General features: G+C 44.4%; 1 protein-coding gene, 1 long non-coding RNA gene and 1 pseudogene across 6 annotated transcripts; 1 reads left to right on the top strand and 2 right to left on the bottom strand.

Annotated features, from left to right (window-relative positions):
• Positions 1-945: 945 nt before the first annotated feature.
• LOC136486479 (protein TPLATE-like) lies at positions 946-8,287 on the bottom strand. Its single transcript, XM_066483381.1, has 7 exons — positions 7,063-8,287; positions 4,929-5,525; positions 3,884-4,245; positions 3,478-3,778; positions 2,922-3,044; positions 1,825-2,280; positions 946-1,712 (listed from the first exon to the last, which is right to left on the bottom strand). Exons 1-7 carry the CDS (start codon positions 8,185-8,187, stop codon positions 1,212-1,214), a joined length of 3,465 nt encoding a protein of 1,154 aa, XP_066339478.1. The 5' UTR covers positions 8,188-8,287; the 3' UTR covers positions 946-1,211.
• Positions 8,288-11,046: 2,759 nt separating this feature from the next.
• LOC136489994 (uncharacterized) lies at positions 11,047-13,912 on the top strand. Of its 5 annotated transcripts, none has more exons than XR_010767468.1 (3): positions 11,047-11,403; positions 11,739-13,010; positions 13,627-13,912. It is a non-coding gene; the product is annotated as an uncharacterized lncRNA (long non-coding RNA). The 5 variants fall into 5 exon arrangements; XR_010767466.1 differs by having other exon boundaries at positions 11,498-13,010; XR_010767467.1 differs by having other exon boundaries at positions 11,047-11,643.
• A 7,922-nt stretch (positions 13,913-21,834) lies between these two features.
• On the bottom strand, positions 21,835-22,918 carry LOC136488386 (glutathione S-transferase T3-like; annotated as a pseudogene).
• Between the last annotated feature and the right edge of the window lie 541 nt (positions 22,919-23,459).

The following is a 23,459-nucleotide window of genomic DNA, read 5'->3' as shown; positions in this document are numbered from 1 at the left end:
GGCAGCGGCAGCGACGGTACTGCTGGTGCTGGATAGTGATGACTGATGAAGAAGGAGAACTGGAGAGGTAGTGACTCTTTCCTGTTTCCTCTTTCCTGTTTAGATCAGACTGATGGCAAAAGAATGACATATTGACATGAATTCTGTACAATTTTGCAGGTACTTTTGGTCTTTTGCTGTGACTGAGTGAGTGAGTGTGAGATGAGAGTGGACTGTGGAGTGTGGACTGTGGACTGTGGAGTGGACTCACTAAGTCACTAGGACTTTGCCACTTTGGTTGGCTTTTGTAATAAGACACTACTACTAAGACTTTGACTCTTTGAGCTGGCTGCACTCTTTTTTTTTCTAGGGTTTCTCACAAGGGTGAGTTTTACCTAGAAAGATTTTTAATGAGGCAGCATTGCACAAAACAACTCCTTTTGATCATCATTTTCATATAACCTTGTCTCTTTGTCTTTTCTCTTGTGTTGTGATTTGTGATTGTGTGGTACTGTGGTGAATGTGAATCTGTGAATGAATCTGTGAGCTTTTTGTGAAAATGGTGATGAAAATGATGGAATTTTGTTCAAAACTGGTGAAAATGAAGAAGTGGTTCAAACACTCGGTGAAAATCTGGTGAAAATGAGATGTTTTTTGGTTGTCGGACTGTGGGCCGACACAGCACGGGAAAAATGGCCTTGCCCAACGGGCGGCACGGCACGGTTAGACGGCCCACGGGCCGTGCCATGGGTCATAGGCCAGGCACGAAGCCCGTGGAGGCACGGCAGGCACGACGGCCCGTCGAGGCAAGACCCCCATCGGGCCGGCACGGCACGGCCCGTTGGCCATCTATACCCGTCAGTGGGTAGTAGACTAACAGAGTGGTTGTTACATTATTATAACTCCACATTTGTTATATAAATAATAACATTTTCGGGAGAATTCTTCAATTACAGAATGCATTTTTTCCATAAAAAAATGGGAAGGCAACAATGACATCTGGATTCTCTTGTACAAGTACAATTGATCTTCACACCAAAGCTTAAAAATGCTACTATGTTACAAAACAAGTTTGTTCGTGACACAACAAATATCTGCGAATACAATTAACAAATCGGCGACCGTATACAGTGAGTGAAATCATCAGCAGCATAGGTACGCAAAAAATGGAAGACGAAAGAAAAAATACAAAATTATACAGGCGCGTAAGATCCACACGGTCCAAATCGACCTCACTGCGCTTTCATGGCTTTCTCCTTGCACAGCTGGTGCCACTCCTGCAGCACGGCAGCCTGGAGCGCGCGGTGCTCGGCTTCCTCCGCGGTGAGCTTGGAGAGCGTCGAGGGGCCCTTGGGGTTTCCAAACCCATCAAGTTCCTCGCTCTGCTTTCGCTCCTCTTCCTCCTCTTGCTCGGTCTTCGCGGGTGGGACCTTTGGCTTGGCCGCCTTGAGCAGGGAGATCCTCTCCATGGAGATCTTCAGCCGCTCGGAGGCCGCACTCTTCACCTCATCCTCGGGCATGTATTCCACAGCACCGTCGGTGATATCATCCAGCCAGCCCTGGAGATCAGATTCAATCTCTCTCGTGATGGATTCATCGGATGCACGCATGACGAATTTGCAGATCATTGTGGTGGTCTCATCACCCAAATCAACGTTTCTGCTGACTTCACTTGCCCCAAATATCATCATGCCCACAAACCCACCAAACCATGTCTTTGCTGCATAACATAGCTGTAGGAGATGTAAGTTATTAGTCATCACCCAAAATGTTTACAAGCTATGAATAGGAAATAAATACGCACCATTTAGTGTCTTTTAAGTAATACAGGATATCAACAGTTACCTGGAATCCAGCTACTGTTCGGATGAAATGTGAGCAGACTTGATGGAAGGGCTTAGAAGAGATTGACTTCAATCCACTGAGGAAGGGAGAGCTGTCATACTGCTGAGCAGCGGTGGCCTTGAAACCACTGCCTTCGTATGTGTATGTGCCAGTGCACTCCACCATGGCTGGCAGGCTAGGCCATAGCCGGAAATACTCAACTGGAGAGCATTCTAATGGTAGTAAAAGCTCAGCGAGAGGGAACTTGTAGGGTTGGCACCGCAAAACAACTGGTTCCCCAAGCTCAGGCCGAAGTGAGCGCTTCTGCCTCATCATCTGTGAATCCTCTTCTGCATAATCTCCTTCATAGTCTGCAGATCCACCATTTCCATAAAACGGGTAATACAAAACTTGAACCCAGAGGGAGCATCTCTCAAAATGTGAAACTCCAACAGTCACACTACTTTGGACTGGATCCTGGAGAGTTAAAAAGGCATTAGGTGATCAGTAATGCCAGTGTTTACCCAAGCACAAAATTCTACAGTAAGTTTTTAGTTTGTAAATAGATCAATATTTGTTTCACGTTGGACATAATCTATCTAGAAACAAGATATGAAACCCATTCTGTCTGCTGGTTATTGCAGGCAATAGTAGTAAATACTCCATCCATTCTAAATTATGAGACATTTTGGCTTTTCTAGATACATTGATTTGACTATGTATCTAGACATAGTACATATCTAAGTACATAGCAAAAACTATGCATCTAAAAAAGTCAAAACGCCTTATAATTTGAAATGGAGTAGAAGGCAAGAGAGAGAAACAAAGATCAGAACTGAACTATTAAAAATCCATGTAAACAGCGCTGGATTTCAGTCTTAACTGACATATTTTCCCCAGTGCATTACAAAATATTGAGCTTTCAACTGGATGCTGGATAGTCAGATACATGGGTTGTTCCAGTATACAAATTATGGCAGAAAAAGGTCGTAATATTTGCTAACTAACAAAAAACATCTCCCACTAAACTATATTCAAATCATATTTTCATAGGAAAATGTAATCAGTAGACAAAAATTTGTTGAAGTTCTTCCTTCAAAAAAGGAATTGTAAGTCACCTGGGAAACAAGATTCCGAAGGTGACGAACAGTGCGAGAGAAACCATCCATATAATACAGTGCTCCAGAGAGGCCAACACGGATGTCCACCCTGCTGAGTTCCAGCTCAGTCAAATTTAAAATCTGCAACAGCGCACACTAGTCAAAAGACATGATAATATAGTTCCTAATCAAATAATTCAACCTTTGAGCAAAGCAACATGTGAAGAATCATTCGTAGTTGTTTTAGTTAATACTATATCAGATGCAGGACATCAAGGCCACTTTCTTTTGAAGTTCATATACTTGTATGTGAACATTAATCATATCAACAAGTTTCGGTACTTTGTCTATTTGTATAAGAACATTCATTCCTAATAAAACTAATGTAGCAGCAAGTAAGTGTTCAAAAGAAGCTTCTTTTATTAAAAACTCCTTTAATGTTAAACACGAACATTAGAATAATTAAATTCAGAATTCGAATGTGAGGTCCCAAAGCAGCATTAGCAGTAAAGGGTTACAGAAAAGTATATTTCAAGTTACTAGCATAGAGAAAGAGGCATCAATCAGGCCATACCTTTAGATGTAGAGTGATTCTGCCATCAGTTGGATCTGCCAAATGATATGCTTCGATGTAGCACGGATCACTGCTGCCAGTCAAAGTACAGGCTTTTGGAAGCTCTTTATGTAAGGCACCAATTCCCTTTGTTTGTAGGAGAGTTAATTGACTGGGATTCGGCCTCCAAAGCTCCCGAATGGCCTTATGAACTAATCCCTCCAATTTTCTATCTTGGGCAGCAGACGCCTCTGAAAATTGAACTGTAAGTTTGTGGTGACTAAACGGATAATCCCCTGTAGCATCACCTACACCAACCCACCTGAAATAACGGAAAGTATAACATTGTCATTTCCCTGTGCAAACAGTCAAACACTATGGTACACAAGTGACAAAATTAGTAACCTAAGTATAGAAATGCACTCACCTGTTATCGGGATGGTTTGTTACGTATTTTATTACTTGCGACACATAACGTGATTGATGCTTGGTGACAGAATCAGCTGAAGCACTTGCCCTAAATTCTTCCAGTTCTTTTGTGAGAAGTTGCCCTGCTCTTGCATTTCTTGCTCCCAAACGTTGAGCGCAAATTAGGACAGCCTGCACATCTTGTATCCTATTTGATGTAGTAGCAGATGAATCGGTGTTGAACAATATCTTGTGCATGTTAGATATGATAATATTCAGTGGGTCCTCTGGGTCATCAGCTAAAAGGGGATCCAGACCTTCAAGATCAAAGTGTTCAGAAATTGCCCATATCAAGCGTGATGATATACGTGGAGTGTGAACCTGGAAAGATACAGTTAATCCAATTTAATAATCTTGGACCATTCTGAAAAAGAAAACAAAGAGCATGGATTTTGTTTGAATTCACTGTTTGAAGAGTCAGCACTGGCCTGCTTAATCAGTGCCTAGGCGCTAGTAGGTGCCAGCCGAGTACCCACCTAGCACCAAGTGCTTTTTCAAACACTGCTTTTATTAGGAAAGCAGCTTTAAGAAATGGTGCAGTTTTAGTGTTTACCAGGAAAAATGAAACATAGTAAAAACAGGCATAATCAGATCTAAACAAGGGTAAACCTTGGGCAAAGCAGAAGCACTTATCTATCTCCATCCTAAATAAGATCCAAAGACTTGTTTATAAAAAAGATGTCTATGGGTTCAAGTTTTACAAGAGTCAGATCTATGCAACAAGGAAAGAGCATAAAGCCATAAACTATGGGGGAAAAGATGCCATATGTGCTATGCTAAGAGTAAAGAACACTGAATTTAATTCTAAAACATTGTTTAGTTGATAAGTCAAGCAAGAACAAATAAAGAACTATGTGACATCATGAGAAAAACAGGGTCACTCATGCCATTGAGTTGTCAAACAGCAATGAATAAACAGTCTTCTTAGATTTCAACTAGTATTTAGGAACACAGGAAGGTATAATTAAAATTTAACATTCAGGAATAATAAGAAGGATCACAACCTCACGAAGGTCCCTGATAAGCTGTAGCTGCAAATTTCTAAGCCGTGTCTCATTCAGAATCTGATCTTGAGATGCGCCAGCTTTAATTGTCTTCACACCACCTCTGGTGTCGTATATATGACAAAGCCTCACAAGCAACTTTAGATAGCAATCAATTGCATAGGTACGACCATCACAATCCCAAAGAACACATGGCCTGCAAACTTCCACCACATCCAAAGCAGGTTCTGTCCAATTAAGGGCACCATAACCAGTTCCATAGGCTAACGCTCCTATAACTCTGCTCTCTGTCCCAGAATTCTTCAACTCTGGTAGTGGAAGAGAGAGCTGGAAACAACTTTCGACTAGGGAAGCCACTAGCTCTTCTCTGAACAAGTTTTTGCTTGTTACACTGTTTAGATCTTCCTTCACCCTCACATCCTCAAAGAGTGATATCACATCTGTTCCTGGAACAGGCTTCTGACCTCTTCGAACACTCTCCTTTGCAAAAAGATCAACACAAAGAGCAGTCCGACAAATACATGCCAAAGCATGCATACGATCTGATTCTGCTCTTAAGTTTCTCACCATCTGAAGCAGTCTTTTGAACAGAGAAACCTGTGTCATAGCACATGCTCACATAAGCACATCTTGAACATAAATTCGCAATATGGTCCACTAAATTAAAAGTTATTGCTCCAAACATAGCAACATATCTATCTAGTTGTATTGCAGAGAAGTAAAGAAACTAGAAGAATTCATCAATAGCTTTATCTTTTCTACAGTCAGATTCAATCATAAAATGGCCCTGAAAGAATAACCCAAAATTATGAGATCTAAATGTCAAATACTTAAATTTAATTCGACAGCAAGCATACAACATTGTATCGTTTATGGTCTCAAGTTGAAGGACTTATCACAAAATGACCAAATTACAGATCATTGCACAACCTATAAGAATATATACGTGTGGAGGATTCTAGCTATGGTTATGATAATACAATTACAATGAAAAATCAGAAATAAACACAATTAAAAGAGTTATGATATGCATACACTGCATAAATCATTAGTTTATGTGTGGGAAATACTTTATTTGGTTGTATAGAGTTTGGAGTTTGGACACCCAGATAAGACATGGGTCCCTTGTATTTTCTACTCTCAATGTCTGAGTCTGAAAGAGAATCACTAATTCACTAGATGACACACATTTGACTGAACTAGAAAAGAAGCATAGTTTAACAACAATGCAGGAAATCAAGTTCTAGTTAATGTAGATAGACAACAATAAGGGCAGGGAGATCCAAAAGGAACTAATCTGTCATTCATTTGCCAATTTTATACAATGCTTAAAAAAGGAAACTGGTTTTAAAAGGTTGAGATAAGAGTGAGATAATACTCATCCAGTTGCAATTAAGTCGATTTAGGCTATGAGTTAGTCCAAAATCTAAATTTTATCCATCAATATATAAATAACTATTTAGATTAAGGGCCTGCTTGGTTTGTTACCAAAATTTTCCTTCACAAAGATTTGGCAAGCAAAAGTTGGGCAAAAATGTTTGTCAAAGATTTGGAAAGACAAATGTGAGATATTGGCGAACTTTGGTAGCAAACCAAATGGTTGCCAAAGTCTTGGCTTACCCACATTTTGGTAACAAAATTTTGGCCATCAACCAACCAGGCCCTAAGTGCATAGAACTAATACAGTAATACTCTAAATTCATTGTTAAAAAACACTTCCAAGATATATTCTCTTCATTTGAATCAAGATGTTTCCGCAGAAATCACTACTTAAAGTACCACCTTGGAGACTGTGTCATTGTCCTAACGACTTACATTTGCAAATTGCAACCAGAGGTATTTGATTGAATAAATTTGGTAGCTTCAAAGAAGAACCTAGAAATAGACTGCACCTGAGTAGTTCTAACCTATAAATTTGTGTTCATATAAATTTGTGTTCATTTCAAGCCCATGTATTTTTGTCTGGGCACACTCAAACAAACAGTAAATGGACAGAACTACATGTTACTGGAATAAGTTTGCAAAATTTTAATAAATAGGACTCTATTATCATCCAAGGACAGGCTATGAATAACTACAAGTTAGATCAGCTAGAAGTTATGAAAGTAAGCCATTATAGTGATTAATTCAGTACCTGCATTCCAAGATCCAGCAAATGAAGATTGGTCACAACAGCCCTTACAATCGTCTCCCTCATCGACGAGAACTCTTGCCGGTCCCATAGTGTCAGGATTGCAATAATGGCAGCTGAAGCCCACTCTGGCTTGCCTCCAGGGACATCTGCAAGCGCCAGCATATTGATCCCAACCTCAAACACCAGTGGTGGGTCAAGTGAACTAAGGAATGGCAGCAAGTGTGAGACGATGTCTGACACTCCTACCAATTTCTCTGCACTCGACTCCACACTATCAGCAATTGTAGTATCCCCTGGCTTGGCAATCCGCCGCAGCGTGTTTACCACACCAGAAGCAACCATTTTCGCTGCATGCACTAGAGGGTACACAGTAACTCGGAAGCTCTCCACAGGCATCACCATGGAGCGTGCAATGAGCATGTTGCGCCTTGACCAAATGAAATCAATGGCATCAGCCGCCCACTGGGCACGCACTGCAAGCGCACCTTCTCCATCAACAAGCTTGTCACCAGCTAGCCGGCTCATGCGGCGCCCCTCTAGCTCCTGGAACAGCCGTGCAAGGGCCTCAAACGCACCGGCGGAAACCGCGTCTGCAGAGTCCAGCGCAAGCTCGGCCAGGCGGCCCCACCACGTGGTGGCGTGCGCCATGAGGGAGGGGTTCGTGGAGCACATGAGCGCGAGGTCATCGCGCGGGAGGAGCGAGGACAGAGATGTGACGGCGGCGAGGCGCAGCGACTCAGCGGGCGAGGAGAGAGCGCCAGCGATTTCGGCGTGGGCGGAGGAGAGGAGCGAGGGGAGAAGGTGGGAGGGCAGGGACGGGAACGAGGCGATGGAGGAGGCGGCGACGTCGGGGTCCGGGAAGGAGAGGTCGGAGCGGAGGGAGGAGAGGAGGAGCGGGTCGAGGAGGTCCGGCGGCAGCGGGAGCGCGCGGAGGAGGTCGAGCGCCAAGCGCTTGCAGACGGCGGAGGAGGGCGCCGACAGGATCTCGGTGGCCGCGGTGCGGGCGAGCGCGGAGACGTCCCGCCCCGCGGCGCACTGCTGCAGGGCCTGCAGCAGCGCCGACGACTGCCGGAGCGCGTCCGAGGAGCGGAGGTCGGTGGTGATCTGCGCGATGAGGAGGTCCATCGCGCCCCCGAGGCCGAGGGGCTCCGGCGATCGCCGGAGCTGGGGGAGGGGGCGGTGGCTTAGATCTGAGGAAGACGAGTGAGTCTGAGAAGGACCGGGCTTTGCTTGGGAGATTTTGGTTAGTAGTGATGCGGGGGGTGGGAATGGGTCGGCCCGTTTCGGTGACCCTGGGCCGGTTAATAGGCCGGCTTGGGCTGAAAAGAAATCCAAGGGTTAATCGGAGGGGGGGGGGGGAAACAGTTTCAATTCCTCAACTTTCATGCTCATCCGATTTTCTCCTCTGGTTGGGATTCGACCTTGAAAATGCAGTCACTCTTTTTACTCGACAATATAACCTTTGAATGATGGGCATGGCTAGCACTCGGATGGATGCGTGCGTCGGAACGTTCACATAGCTCGCTACCATCCGCCTTCGCCCCACTCCACGTGCACACTTCGCCTTGTCTCTGTGCCCGTCGATCGCCCCTGGCCGCCTCCTCTCTCTCTCTGTATGGGCAGCACTCGGGAGCTGGGATGAGTAGCTGAGGACGAGCACGCCCCAGTGGCCCTGCCCGTCGGCCCCTCGGCGCGCCGTGCGTCCAGTCTGCTCGCCCCCAGCCGTACAACAAAAAACACTTAACAGGAAAAACATTTGAATGCAATATACGCCTGAAAATAGATGAAACATTTGGAACATGCATTTGCAATATGTGTATGAAACACACGAAACATCCAGATTTACTACTTGCAACATGAAACCACTTGCTGCAACATAAGACTGAAACAGCTGAAACATTTGGGACATACTGTTGCAACATATGTGTAAAACATATGCAATATATAGATAAAAAAGATTACAGCAGACGTCTGGAAATAGATGAAATATTTTAAATAAATGCTTGCAAAATGCCTCTGAAACACTTTGCAACATATGCAACATCCCCCGATCTACTTTTGCAACATAAAGATAAAATAATTGCAACATACATCTGAAACGTCTGAAACACTTGAAACATACATATGCAACATAGGGGAGGGAAAGTCGAGGCAGTCGATTTCGGCTGTTGAGGTGGGAGCCGGCGGCTAGCCACGACGCGTGAGCACCACCAGCACTGGACACGCTCGTGGGTGCCCTTGGCTTGGGTGGGGAAGACCTGAGGTGCCACGGCACATGTGCCCTAGCAGACGCAGCGGGGTCAGCGGTGCGCCCAACGGCGATGGGTGACAGACGAACGGCGAGGAAGCGAGCGACGTAGGTGACTACCATGCAGGTGACCACACGCAGGGGACGAGGGCACACGACCGGTGATGGAGGGAAGGGCACGACGCGGCAGCCCGACGAGCCCGCGTTGAGGAAGGGGCGGACGGATGAGCAGCTAAGCCGACGTAGGTGGCTGCCATACAAGTGAGCGGTGCAAGGAGCCAGGGCGTGCGACGCAGCCGGCAACGGGGAAAGGAAATGGCGCGGTAGCTCGACGAGCGCGCGCTGAAGAAGGGGCGGATGGATGAGCAGCCACGCTGCTTTGGGGCTGGGCGGATAAGCATGAAAGAGTAGGCGTGGCCTCAGGAGGGATGAGCGGATAAGCACAGGGGAATAGAGATTGGTTTTTTTTTTTGTTTGGGGCCTGTGCCTGAAGAGCCGCGTTCGAAGGCAGAATCACGGTCGGACGCCTTACAGGAAGTATTTCCGTTGAATGAAGCAGTCTTCGGAGTATGAGCTTCATGGAGGAAATGCGGTCTTAGGAACTAGAGCTTCGTAGGAGGCATCTTGTACTTGGTGAAGTCGTTCGCAAAACAATAAGCTTATTGCTTGCAATGTTGGTAGCTGGTTGTGGAAACAACAATCACCTCTTTTATTGTGTGCACAACTGCAAACTAGGCCAAGTAACACTTACAACAATGCAAACTAGGGTGGTGTTTAGTTCCCAAAATTTTGCAAAATGTTTTAAGATTTCCCGTCACATCGAATCTTTGGACGCATGCATGAAGCATTAAATATAAATAAAAAATAAAACTAATTACACAGTTTAGACGAAATTCACGAGACGAATCTTTTAAGCCTAATTAGACTATGATTGGACACTAATTGTCAAATAACAACGAAAGTACTACAGTGCTATTTCCCAAAAAAATTCGCCAACTAAACAAGGCCTATGAACAAAATGTTGGTAATTGCTACTGTGTTGTAAATTAATTAGTTTATCCTATCTGGTATGGGCATTCATAATCTTGATCATTGTCTTTTAGTATATTTTCATGGCTATTGTATGCTGTAAACTTATTCTGTAGAGTGCATGGAAACAAAAATGTCTAAAATGAAATAAAGCGATTGTGGCCTTGCTCGTTGGCAACTGTATATACAAGGGGGTGTTTGGTTTCCGGAACCAAACTTTAGTCTTTATCACATTGGATGTTTTGATACTAATTTAGAGTATAAACATAAATTAATTATAAAACTAATTGTATAGATTGAGACTAATTTACGAGACGAATCTATTAAGTCTAATTAGTCATGATTTGACAATGTGATGCTACAGTAAACATGTGCTAATGATGGATTAATTAGGCTTAATAAATTCATCTCGTAAATTAGTCTTCACACTGTACCACAACCCAACATTAACGTCACATGTGGGTCGTTAAAAATACTAAAACATCGTTGGAAGGTCAGACGTTAAAGATTTATAATATTCGGTCAGTCGTTATATCTTATTTTTCAATAGACTGTCAGTCGTTACTGTTATTTCGCTTTACCGTTCGACGGTCTGTACTTGTATCTTAGTTTTTTCAACTAATCAACCGTTGCTACATAATAATTGAGCTCGCGCGTGCTTGGCTGGCCCAGTTCCCGCCTGATATTTTGGCGGCCCGCCGGTCGTAACCAAATTCTTCCAAACCCAACGCTTATCCCCTCCCTCACCCGGCACTCCCCACCCCGCGCGACTCGCCGCCGCCTTCTGCTGAACCCTAGCGACGCCGCCCTCCTGCTGCTGCTCCACGGCATCCCTGCCCCCGTCGCCATCAATCGCCGAGGAGGCGAGGCGCGGGCCGGGCCTCGTCCTCCTCTCCTTCCCCCGGCATCCCCGCCCTCGCCATCGTCGTCAACGCTCGCCCAGCCGTCATCAACAGAGCTCGCACCTGCCGTGTCGTCAGCGCCCGAGGAGACGAGCACCCGCCCTACGCCAGGTGCCCAATTCCTCGTCGTGTCCTTCACCTGCAACGAGCGCCCACCACCAGGTATGCACGCCCCCTCTCTTCCCTTGCTGTTGCAACGTGGACGGGACCCTAACTCAAGCTATTTGCCTATTTGCATCTGGATCTGATCTATTAGCATCTGGATCTGATCTATTACTTAGTACGCCGGTGACGAGCACCCACCAAGTATGCAGGCCCCTTATCTTCCCTTGCTGTTGGGATGAGCACCCGTACCGTAACTTAAGCTATTTTGTTGCATCCGGATCTGATCTAATTACAAGTGTATACATGCCTACCAACTTCGATTTTTTGAAAAAAAAAAAACTTTTCTTTTAGGCCCAGGTGGATTGGCTTACTGAAATTTCTTTCATTTTCAGGTTTCACTTGTCATAAATTATGATCTCACAGATAATTGTGAGCTTTACATTCACTGCATTGGTAGCTCTGCTTGTTCTGGGCGCAAGGTGAAGTTTCTAATTTCTGCTACTAATTATTGCTTCTGTTTATTCTAGTGGACAGATTTGTTGTTGCTTATTTCCTTAACTGACAGAAATGAATACATAGTTCATGCAGAGCTTCAATGTGTCATCCAGATTTTTTGTAGGAAGTATAGCAGTTGCCTTTAAATTTACTCAGTGTGGACTGTGGCTTAGTTTGATCTTCAGTGTGGGCTGTGGTTTAGTTTGATCTTCAGTTACTCCACATTCAGTTACTGTGGCTTAAGATTATTTTTTTCCTGTTTGTTTTGCTTCCTGTGGATAGTTCAAGGGAATCTATAGCTTAGTTGAAAACAAGTGTAGCTCATGAGAAATATGGAAAGTTGACTTATAAGATAGGTGCCCCCCCCCCTCCAAACTGATCACCCTATTTTGCAATGTTTATTCTTGTTAAAGTTAATATGCATGTGTTGTTTTTCTTGCTTGCTTGCCTGCCTGTCAGTACGACTGAATTGAATTGAACTGAATTTCAGGGACATCTAGGAATCTAGGACAGTTATTCTTATTAAGCTGTTCTTTGACATGACAAATTTATTCGAATTTTGCAAAGTCATGTTGCTCTGTTAGATGTAAACAAATAGGACACTGATAACGCTGTTCACTTTGACTGTCTCATTTACTAATCCCATTAGGTGCAAGACAGATCCTTGCTTTTCTCCTTTTGTCTGTCTACATGTAAATGTAATGGGTAAAAAGAACCTTGCTTTCTTGCAGTGTATTCAGCGTATTCAACATTGCTTATTTCTTGCAGGAATTTTAAGATTGCAGGGTTATGGATGGCAAAAAAAAGTTTTCGCATTTGTTATCTTATATCTAGGGGGACTTTACAATGTCGCTGAAATAATTAGACTATCAGCATAGAAAGTGGCAGTTTATGGATGGCAAAAAACTAATTGTAATTATATCTGATGCAGGGTTAGCTGGTGTTTCTCTCCATGTTGATAGAAGGGCAACAAACCTGGTCTTATGTTGCTCCATTTTAGCCATATGTGGCAATTATGCTAGAAGCCAATTTATCAAAATAGTGCTCAAACTGCTTGCATTAATTTTGCAGAGAAGAATACACATAACTCTTGAACTCCCTTGGACTGCAGATCGTGCAATACAGCAGTTTGGGAGGACCCATTGTTCTAATCAACTTCTGCTATGCAGGTCAGTTCCCTACCCCCGCTTATTGTGCGCATGCTATCAGACACATTTTTTCTGGTCATCATGTGCATAACGGTTTCAGTTTGGCAATTTCATTTTTTTGCAGCCAACAAACATAAAGCTGGACCAGTTGTTAGTTAGACAAATAAGTGTTCATGACTCCACATAAAAGAAATCAAGCCCAGTCCCTGTACAGCTAATTTTTATTTTACCATTGCCATGTTTTGATTGCTCACCGTTATTAAGAGTCGGTACATGTAGTTGATATAATATTAGTTGTCGATCATTGGTTGAAGATCATCTTACTTTCCAATTCCAGGCGTATTTCATTTGTCAGTGTCACTAGCTTTAGTGGACTGAAGGTCTCTTAGTGTGGATGCCTCTCACTGCACCATAGATGACGTCATAGCTGAAATACCATGTGGTCATAGCTGAAACTGTAATGGGTTGAAACCAGAGTATTGCTGTTTGTGCTGCCTGTTAAACCATTGCTGAAATCATAGAGTATTACCTGCTGGCTGTTTGTGCTTGGTGCTGGTGTTGGTGCCGCCTGTATACTATGAGCCTTTTATGAAGTTTTAGGTTGTGTTTTTTGATGAATTTCAACTTTTATTTACAGGTGGTGGGAGGAAATAGCTGGAAGTGGACTGCAGCCAATGATTGGATCAAAGTGCTCATGACGACGTGTTTTGGACATCCTAGCTATAGATGAAAACTTTTGTTTGGACTTACTAGAGGTGGATCATTTTGTAAAGAGTGGAAGCAAACTATGAGACATGGGTTGTGGAACCGAATATCTCTAGTCTAGCATTTTGGTCAAACTTATTTCATCTTAGCTTTTGTTTGCCATGAATTGTGTGTAAAATGGCATGACGGCTTTAATATAACTTGTGAGCTTTGGTCTAGTTTATATGTGTTTCATAACTGTATCGTTTGAATGTATGACATAGTTAGTGTTGATTGTATGGTTAACATATAAACAAGAAATGATATTATATGTTTTTTTTGTATGGATAGTGTTAGGCAGTTGGTCGCTATAAATATATATCATCAGACAGTGTGTTGTTATAAGTTTATAAAAGGCGTCAGTAAGTCTGTCGTTATATCTTTTACATAGCGTTAGATGGTCGGTCGTTAAAAATCAGTCGGACGTTAAAAGTTTAAAATGACGCCAGGATCAACGGCAGATATAAGTGTCTATATATTTATAACGACTGACCGTAGGTCGTTAAAACGGCTTATAACGACCCACGGGGCGATGCTAAATCTAGGCTGTGGTATAGTGTTATCTATGCAACTAGTTTTATAATTAGTTCATTTATAGTCCTTCTAATTAGCATTCGAACATTCGATGTGACAAGGACTAAACTTTAGTCGTAGTAGAATTTGGACGTAGCACAATTTGACGTCAAGCTAGTACGATAAACATGTTACTAAAGGCACAAGATACACTTACCCCTACCAGTCATGTTCATTCAAATGGTTCTAGACGATAAGTTGTTCTTGTTTTTGTTGGTGTTTCTACGTTTTTTTTTACTTTTTCTCTAAAATTTATCCTTAGTGTACTGTGTTTGCTACCTTCTTAAAGGAATATATACGCGCTTGTGCACAGTCACGAAAAAGGAAAACTGAAAGGTTGTCACATGGAACCATGTAATATAATAACAAACTGAATTTCCCATGTTTTATTCACAACAATTCAAAAAAGCTCAAGCCCATAATATTAGGATACAAACTTAATATAATTTGATATCAAGTTGTTCTGAGAAGAAACCCGTTACTATTAGTGACGAGACAAATTTACAGTAAAAATAATACAATAATTTTAATAGCTCGAGACAAGAGTGTAGTCATCTTACTGGAGTCCATAATGTGTAAACTGCACCGAGCCATCGGATGTGCAGTTTATCGGATATATAATCAAATTATAACACTTTCGGAGTTTGAGTCCATCCAAATTATCACAATTAGTAAATATAGGATTGGGAGTTTACCACAATCTCACATTGAGCCAGAGGAAATCTACGCACAGTAGACATCCATAAGCAGGAACCAATTTACTTTGAAATGTTTTCAATAATTTGAGTGGCTGGAACCAATTTACTTTGAAATGTTTTCAATAATTTGAGTGGCTGTATATATAGAATTGTTACTAATATGTATCTTCCTCATATATGATTTATTTACTCTAATCTTATACTCACTTGGTTCCAAATTGTAAACTATTTTATCTATTCTAGATAGTACATAGTTTTTTTTTCCACGCACTTACATTATGTCTAGATACATTGTAAAAGCTATGTATCTAGAAAAGTCGGAATAATTTATAGTTTAGAATGGATGGAGTATTTAATCAAGTGTGCAAAAAGAGAACTATGCTTACAAAAAACGATACCGGTATTCACCTCAGCCTACTTACACCATAGCCAACATCCATAAGTAGGAACATATAGAAATCATTCTCAGTCAATTGAGCGGACACAAATCAGATACAAGCGAACAGGAAATTTACCATTCACAAAATTGTGAAGATGACGGGAATGTTAGGGCGCCCTTCTTTTACCATTGAGGGCTTGTTTGCACTACTATAGGATTGATTTTACGTAGCGTTGCACTTTAATTAACGGAGGCGGTCACAAAATCCAACCATCTCTGAAAATACCAGGCGATTAACGAAGGCGGCCGTTTTTATTTACGGAGGCGGTCACTTTTGCCCGCCTCGTAAAATCGATTTACAGAGACGGTAAAAAAATGACCGCCTCCGTAAATTGATTTACGGAGGCGAGCGTCTTGACACAACCGTCTCCAAAAATAGTCTATTTTCGGAGGCGGTCGTCTTTAAACGTTCGCCTCCATAAATCTATTTTTGGAGGTAGGCACACTATAAGGCCTGCCTCCAAAAATACAGGCCTAGCCCAGCCCGATTTTTCGCTCGGACTATATATACTCAGACTTAGGTTTCATTCTTTAATTTCACTCTCAGCTCTTCCCTCTCCCTCCGACGGCACACACGTCTCTCTCCCTCACTGTCGACGAAATATGGTCGGCAGTCTACCGAGGGGTATACCCATGGTAGTAGATGAATCGGTGGAGGTGCGCGTAATAGGAGACGGATGGTGACACAAGCGCAGAGACAAGCGATTTAGACAGGTTCATGACATCTGATCGATGTAATACCCTACGTCATGTGTCTTCGGTGGATTGTATTGAATATGAGATGCATTCGAGGGGGGTCCTTACCTGCCTTATATAGTCTGAAGGGTAGGGTTACAGGTTAGTTTAAGTCTAGATCTATTCGGCTATATGGTAAGTATTTACAAGGACTACGATATCTATCATGTCTGAACAGATCTTCCTTCATCGCCAAGATGTCTTCTGATTGCCTTGCGGTGCACGTCGACCAGAGCCGAGCACCGTATGCCTTGATCTTATGGGCTGGACCTCCCCTAGCGATGCGGCCATGTCCATTGCCATGGGTACCTGGGGTTATACCCCCCACACTCACTGGCCCTCCTCTCTCTCCCTCCGATGCCAAATCTCTCTCTCCCTCTCTCGGCGGTGTGCTGGGCGCAGGGCGGCGGTAGCAGCGTGCCTCCCCTCCCTCCGGCGTGCGGCCCCTCCTCCCTCTCCTCCGGCGCGGCGCGCGACCCGCGGCCTCTCGTCCTCCCGGCGGCGTGGGGCGGCCCCGCTCATGGCGGCGCGCGTCTTCTCCCTCCCTCCGACACGTAGGGACCGGATCTGGGCGCCGGCGTGGCCCCCGGCCCCCTCCTCCCTCTCCTCCGGTGCGACAAGCGCCCCCCTCGTCCTCCCGGCGGCGTGCCTCTCCTTCTTCCCTCCGGCGCGCGGGGCCTGGATCTCGGCGGCTCCATGGCCCCTAGCCTCCTCCTCCCTCCGGTGCAGCGAGCGGCCCCCCGCCCCCTCGTCGTCCCGGCGCCCTCGCGGGGCCCAGCTCCCTCCTCGCAACACTGGGGCGGCGGATCGACGGCGGCGACACGAGGCCGCCCAGATCTAGGCCTGTGCGGCCCAGATCCAGGCCCGTGCGAGGTTTTTCTTTTTTTGTTTATTTTAATCGATTTACAGAGACGGGCAAAGCAACCGCCTCCATTTATCCACATTTACCGTGACCTTTGATTGGAGGCGGTTGCAATGCCCGCCTCCGAAAATAAAAAACGACCACCTCCGTTAAGTTTTATGTAGTAGTGTTGGCTGTAATTGTATCCACCTTAATGCACATGTGTTGATGTTGATTGAAGTGTAAGTTAGTTCATTTTTCATATCCCAACCCACCTCCAGCACGTGTGGATCGAGATGGATAAGAGTACCTCCAAACGACTGATGGAAACATGGAGTTGACCGCCAAACTTGAGTGGATCCATGCCTCATTAGTTGGTTTGAGTGCCTCGGTGGCTCAATCTACTCGAGGATGGAAGGGGATCGAGATGCCTAGACAGGGACCTGCAAAGGCAGAGATTCAGGGTAAACAATATATAGGTTCTCAGTGCAGGTTTCATTCGGTTTCCTAGACGTGGAAACGGTTTAGACTAGTTTCATCCTGATGAAATTTCCATCTCCTCATTCTTTATTAAATGGTGTCATGTCATCACATTGGTAGAGTTGTCACCTCATTTAATACAATAAAACTGTCATACCATTAAAACTGCCCTAAGAGAAATCAACTAAAATTACTAGCATCATTCAAGGCCTGGCAACTATTGTACGTCCCTTCTCACATCAGAATCCACTGCTTATGTAGCGATGGTCTTGGCAACTTCACTTTGCTTTGCAGCTGCCCTAGCTTTAGCCTCCTGTTGTACATAGCAAGGAGCTGACATACAACACATATATGTTTGTGGTTTATGACAGAAAGGGCAAACAAATATAAATGGACACAAAGATGCAAAAAAGATGTATCTATAGGTTCGTATCATACTAAATTGACTAGGTATTACAGTGACCAGACAACGAGCAGCTACAAACAACCAACAGATTCACAACTGGCATTACAAAAAAAAAGCTTTTGAATTAACAGGATCAATTAATAGAAACATCGGTGGATGTGCAGCTAGCTGCAAAAGGCAAAATCTGTACTCAGGTCCTATCAGATGCTAGTGGCTTGTGTGGTGTTGTGATTTTGACAAACACCGTGCATATATGCATGGTAGCAATAAGCTTGTGGCCATAACTGTAAGAGAAATTAAAACTAGCAGTCCAATTAATTAAAAAAGAATGTCAGCAATACTTTGATTTGATTTGATAGCATTGGTGTGTCCTCAAGCTTGAATGAGTTGTAGACACAGAGGGAGTAGCGGAACATCCAGTCCAGACGAGAATACCAAGCCAGGTGACTATCGTGGCGCCAACTTCCCCCGGAACCATGTAAGACAAGAGGAGGAGGATTTCAACCAGTATCAGCTGCCCGCAGAGCAATGTGAGCCGTGCCTCTCCGATGAACACACGCCTCTCAGCAGCAATACACCCAGAAACATGGACCACAGCAGGAGCGCGAAAGCCATTGGACCAAACCCCTGCAAGACAAGGTACTCCCAAGGATAGTCAGCAGGGCCCGCGAGCGGCGACCATAACCGTGACCAGATCGAAATAACACCAAGCAAGGATCTGTGTGTGGAAGGCATTGATTGCCTGCTTCTCGGAGAGTTTCTTGGGCTGAGTTGCGGTGGCGGGGTCACCTCCAGGCCGTTGTGCTGGCAGTGCATGGCGAGAGCGTATCCCAGCATGCCGGCAGCGAGGTGGGAGTTGAGATGGGCCATAAGAACCCCGATGTCACGGTCCAGCACGGTGTCGACGAAGAGGGCTGCCATGAATCCGGAGAAGATGGCGAGGAACATGGTGACCGCGCTCACGGTTACATCGAGCAGGCGGGAGGAGATGAAGGAGGAGGAGCACAGCAGGAGCGAGAGCCGCCACACGAGGAGCGCCGGCTGGCCTGTGGAGCACCACGCCAATGGCACCGTGGCCACCACCAGCACGGAGAGGAAGATGAGCGCGTTCTTGGCTAGGCGGATCTTCTCCTCCATCTCCTCCTTCCACCTCTGCTCCTCCTCCTTGTCCTGCTGGAGACGATCCATGTTTGGGGAGCCTCGCGGCAGCGGCAGGAGGACTAGGGTTTTGGTGGACGTGTGATTGGGGATGGGAGGCTGCGGTCTGCTGCGGCACAGGACTGCCGGTGGTTTCCATTTTCTCAATTCCCTGATTTATAGCGTTAATAATAAACATTCCCGTGCGTGGATCATGGAACGTGTATTATGTTTGTCTAGAGTGGATTTTTTTTACGATAATAAACGTGCTTGCTATTCGTGTTGATACCGTACTATTGTTCCTTTTTTTTGGAGGGATCAAATTTCCTTTGCGATCTCTCTTTTTTTGGAGTAGATACATAGTTTATCCGATATATAATCAAATTATAACACTTTCCGAGTTTGTGTCCATCGAAATTATCACAATTAATAAATAGGACTGAGAGTTTATCACAATCTCACATTGAGCCAGAGGAAATCTACGTACTGCAGCACAGGATACATCCATAAGCAGGAACCAATTACTAGTTCCAAAAAAAAGCAGGAACCAATTACTTTGAAATGTTTTTGATAATTTGAGTGGTTGTATATATAGAATTGTTACTAATATGTATCTTCCTTATATATGATTTACTCCAATCTTATATTCCCTCCGTTCCAAATTATAAATCGTCTAAACTTTTCTAGATTCATAGTTTTTTTAGACACCTACATTATGTCATACATCGTAAAAGCTATGTACTAGAAAAGTTAGAATAACTTACAATTTAGAATGGACGGAGTATCTAATTAAGTGTGCGGCAAAAAGAGAACTATGTTTGCAAAGATGATCCCGGTATTCACCTCACCCTAGTCCCTAGTTACAACATAGGCGACATCCATGTGTAGGAACATATAGAAATCATGCTCAGTGAATCGAGCCAACATAAATCAGACATAAGCGAACAGGAAATTTACATTGATGAAATTGTGGAGATGATGGGAATGTTAAGGCTCCCTTCCTCTACCAGTGAGGGCTTGTTTGGCTGCACTTGTATCCACCTCAATTCACATATGTCGAGGCGGATTGAGGTGCAAGTTAGTTTAATTTCCATCCCAGTCCACCCAACACATGTGGTTTGAGGTGGATATGAGTGCACCTAAACAAGCCCTGAGTGATGCTGATGGAAACGTGGAGTTGCACCGCCGAACTTGAGTGGATCCATGCCTCATTTGCCGGTTTGAGTGCCTCGATGGTTCGATCTACTCGAGGATGAAAGGGGAGATACCTAGACAGGGGCCTGCAAAGGAAGATATTCAGGGGAGATGGCGGGAGAGAAGGGCCGGAAAAATATCCAAAAAAAAAGTAGGTGAGCATCTCCAACAGTTTGGTATATCTCACTTGCCAAATGTTGTGTTTTAGCAAGTTGCTATAATAATTTACCAAGTTGAAAAGAGTCCATCTCCAACAATTCTCTACTTTTAACTTGCCAAATCAAAAAAAGAGGAGGGCCCACCAGGTGAGGTTGTTGACCGGTACAACCCCGACGCCTTCCCTTCCTTCGCGCGTGCGTGACCGCGAGCGCTATTCATCGCGCGTGACCCCTTCTCTCCGCCTACCTCACGCCGCCGCAGGAACAGGATCTCGTCGTGCCCCTTGTACTCCTCCCGTCGCAGGTCAGGAACTCCACCAAGGCTCCATCTCCTTGTCCCTTTAGGTCAGCTTGACCATCCTATAGGACTCTAGGTGATCTAGGTTTTGTTCTTGATCCTCTCTGCTCGTGTAGGTGATCTAGGTTTTGTTTTTCATCCTCTCTGCTTGTGGTCAGGAATCATGCCTAGGAAGAGATCCCGTGCGCGAAGACTATTGGAGGAGTCATCATCCGATGACGATGAATCCCTGATATTATCGGCTGCTCGAATTGTGCAAGCCTTCTCCAATGAAAAAGGAAGACACGGTGGTTCTGTCAAAGGTCATAAAGTTCTTTACCGTGATAGAGAAGGCGGCCATGACAGGATGTATCAAGATTATTTAGCGGACAATCCAACATAAGGCCCCGAAATATTTCGTCGAAGGTTCTTACTCTTATAACTTCGGATGAATTTGTTTTACGTGATAAAATTATATTTCAGTTGTGAATCTTTAGTTATGGCTTCTTCAGGTACAGGATGTCCAAGGAACTTTTCTTACGCATAATGAATGCTGTTGAAGCGCACGATGATTACTTTGTGCAGAAAAGGAATGCGGCCAATGTACTTGGATTGAGTTGCTTCCAGAAAATCACTGCCGCGATGCGTATGCTCACCTATGGGGTTCCAGCTGATGCGACAGATGAGTACGTTCGCATTGGCGAAAGTACTGCACTTGAGAGCCTACGTAAGTTTGTTGCTGCAGTTGTTGAAATTTTTTGGAGATGAATACCTCAGGTATCCGAATGAGGCGGGCATAGCACGCTTACTTGCAATGGGTGAGAAAAAAGGATTTCCAGGAATGTTAGGGTCCATTGATTGTATGCATTGGGCGTGGAAGAACTGTCCATATGACAAACAGGGTCAGTACAAGGGACATTTGGACAAGCCCACTATCATTTTGGAGGCTGTTGCTTCAGAAGACCTTTGGATATGGCATGCCTTCTTTGGAATGCCCGGGTCTCACAATGACATCAATGTTCTTCATAGATCTCCTTTGTTTGATAACTTGGCGGAAGGTATAGCTCCAGAAGTGAAGTATTCAATTAACGGCCATGACTACACAATGGGTTATTATCTTGCAGATGATATATACCCCTCATGGGCTACTCTAGTCAAGTCCATCACTCGCACACAGGAGCAGATATCTACAGGAGCATGCACACAGGACACAGCCGACAGCAGCATTTACTGATTTGCCGAGCACTGTGTTATGAAACACCATAGCACACCATGCACGTCCAATTGCACAAGAGCAAGCATACATATATATCTACGTCAAGTGCAGCCATGAACCTCTCCTGTTTTGCCTTTTCTTTTTCCTTATCGGACTCCTCCTTCTTTGCCCACATTTTGTCCAACGCCTCCACGCAAGCTTCCGCACCCCCGCGCCTATGATTTTCTTTTACCTTCTTAATCCCATCTGACCTTTTTCTTGCTTGTGTTTCTTGCCCAACAACATCTGTGACTGCTTGTTCAATGTTCGTGCCTTCTTCATCCCTTGGCCTGGAAACCTTTGCGGCCTTCTGTTTCTTCTTGCATTTTTCTAGCTTCTCTAGCTCCGCAATTTCAACCATCTTTGCTGCCCACTTGTCTTCCCCCTTCAGTATGTTCCAACAAGGCATCAGCGAGAATTTCTTTTTGTCCTTGTCTTGCTCTGTGTACAGCTTCAATGCTTCTGAAATCTGTACAACAATGTACCAATTTATATATCAGTCTCAAATAAAACAAATTATGGTAAAAGATTAAAAACATAATACGTACCATGTCTGTGACAGTATGTCCACTTTGATGCCTGCGTTTAATCGCCTCATAGCATGAACAAAATTTGTTCACTTGATGCTGAATTGTGAGCCACCGATGCATAATCGAACTCTCTCTCCGCACAGTCTCAGTTTTTTTGTTCTTCTAAAAAAAAGCATGAACTCTACCCCAAAACGTGTTACGATTTTGGTTCGCCCCGTGGATGGGATCTTTGCTAGTGTTCAACCAGCCTGAGCAAACAACTTCGTCTTCCAAAAAATGAAAATTTTTGGACCGCCTAGTTACCTTGTTAGCACAACTTGGTGGCACAACTTCCACTTCGACATCTGGACTAGTCTGTGAATCTGGAGAGATTGGAATGGTGAGGTCGTCCAAACCATCAACATGGCCATCTTGTCCATTCAGGAGAATGCCCGACAAGAAACCTTCTCCATCCATCTCCATGAGTCTAAACAAATGTAAACAATAGAATTTAGAAGATATATTGAGCAGCAAACATACTGTATCTTCGATCATCAGCAAGGAGCATCGAACATATATTAATCATCCACCTAGAAACACTATCATCTATCACCATAAATACTAAACCGTACCTAGACTATCACAAAATCAGTACGTAGATTATCTGGAACCCTAACTTGGCTATCCGATCGAGGGCACTAGAACATATGCCAGGGAGATGGTCCTGGTATATCGCACTAGAACATATATTGATCACAAAATCAAAACGTAGATTAACAGGAACCCTAACAGGACCAGGAGGGAGCACGTACCTGCGCGATCAGATCGGTGGACGTCGAGGCTGGGATCAGATCGGTGGACGTCGATTGCCAACACCAGATCGGTGGACGTCGAGGCCGGGATCAGATCGGGAAGCGTGAGTCCGGCCGGGCTGCTACCTGCGCGCGAGAACGACCAGGGGACGAGGCCACGACTTCGGCGCGTGGTGGAGAGAACTCGCGACGACGGAGGCTGGTGTTGGCGC

The sequence above is a fragment of the Miscanthus floridulus genome, chromosome 10 (assembly GCF_019320115.1).
Source record: "Miscanthus floridulus cultivar M001 chromosome 10, ASM1932011v1, whole genome shotgun sequence".
Taxonomy (NCBI): Eukaryota; Viridiplantae; Streptophyta; class Magnoliopsida; order Poales; family Poaceae; genus Miscanthus; species Miscanthus floridulus.
The sequence above is the reverse complement of the archived record's forward strand: the minus strand, read 5'-3'. Positions and strand labels throughout refer to the sequence as shown.

Bases quoted from the DNA above. Each gene is read 5' to 3' on its own strand.
- LOC136486479 (XM_066483381.1), bottom strand. From the start codon at position 8,187: ATGGACCTCCTCATCGCGCAGATCACCACCGACCTCCGCTCCTCGGAC. The intron at 4,246-4,928 runs GTTGTGATCCTT...GTATCTTTCCAG, and splicing joins TTATCAGGGACCTTCGTGAG to GTTCACACTCCACGTATATC. The intron at 1,713-1,824 runs GTAACTGTTGAT...CATCTCCTACAG, and splicing joins GAACAGTAGCTGGATTCCAG to CTATGTTATGCAGCAAAGAC.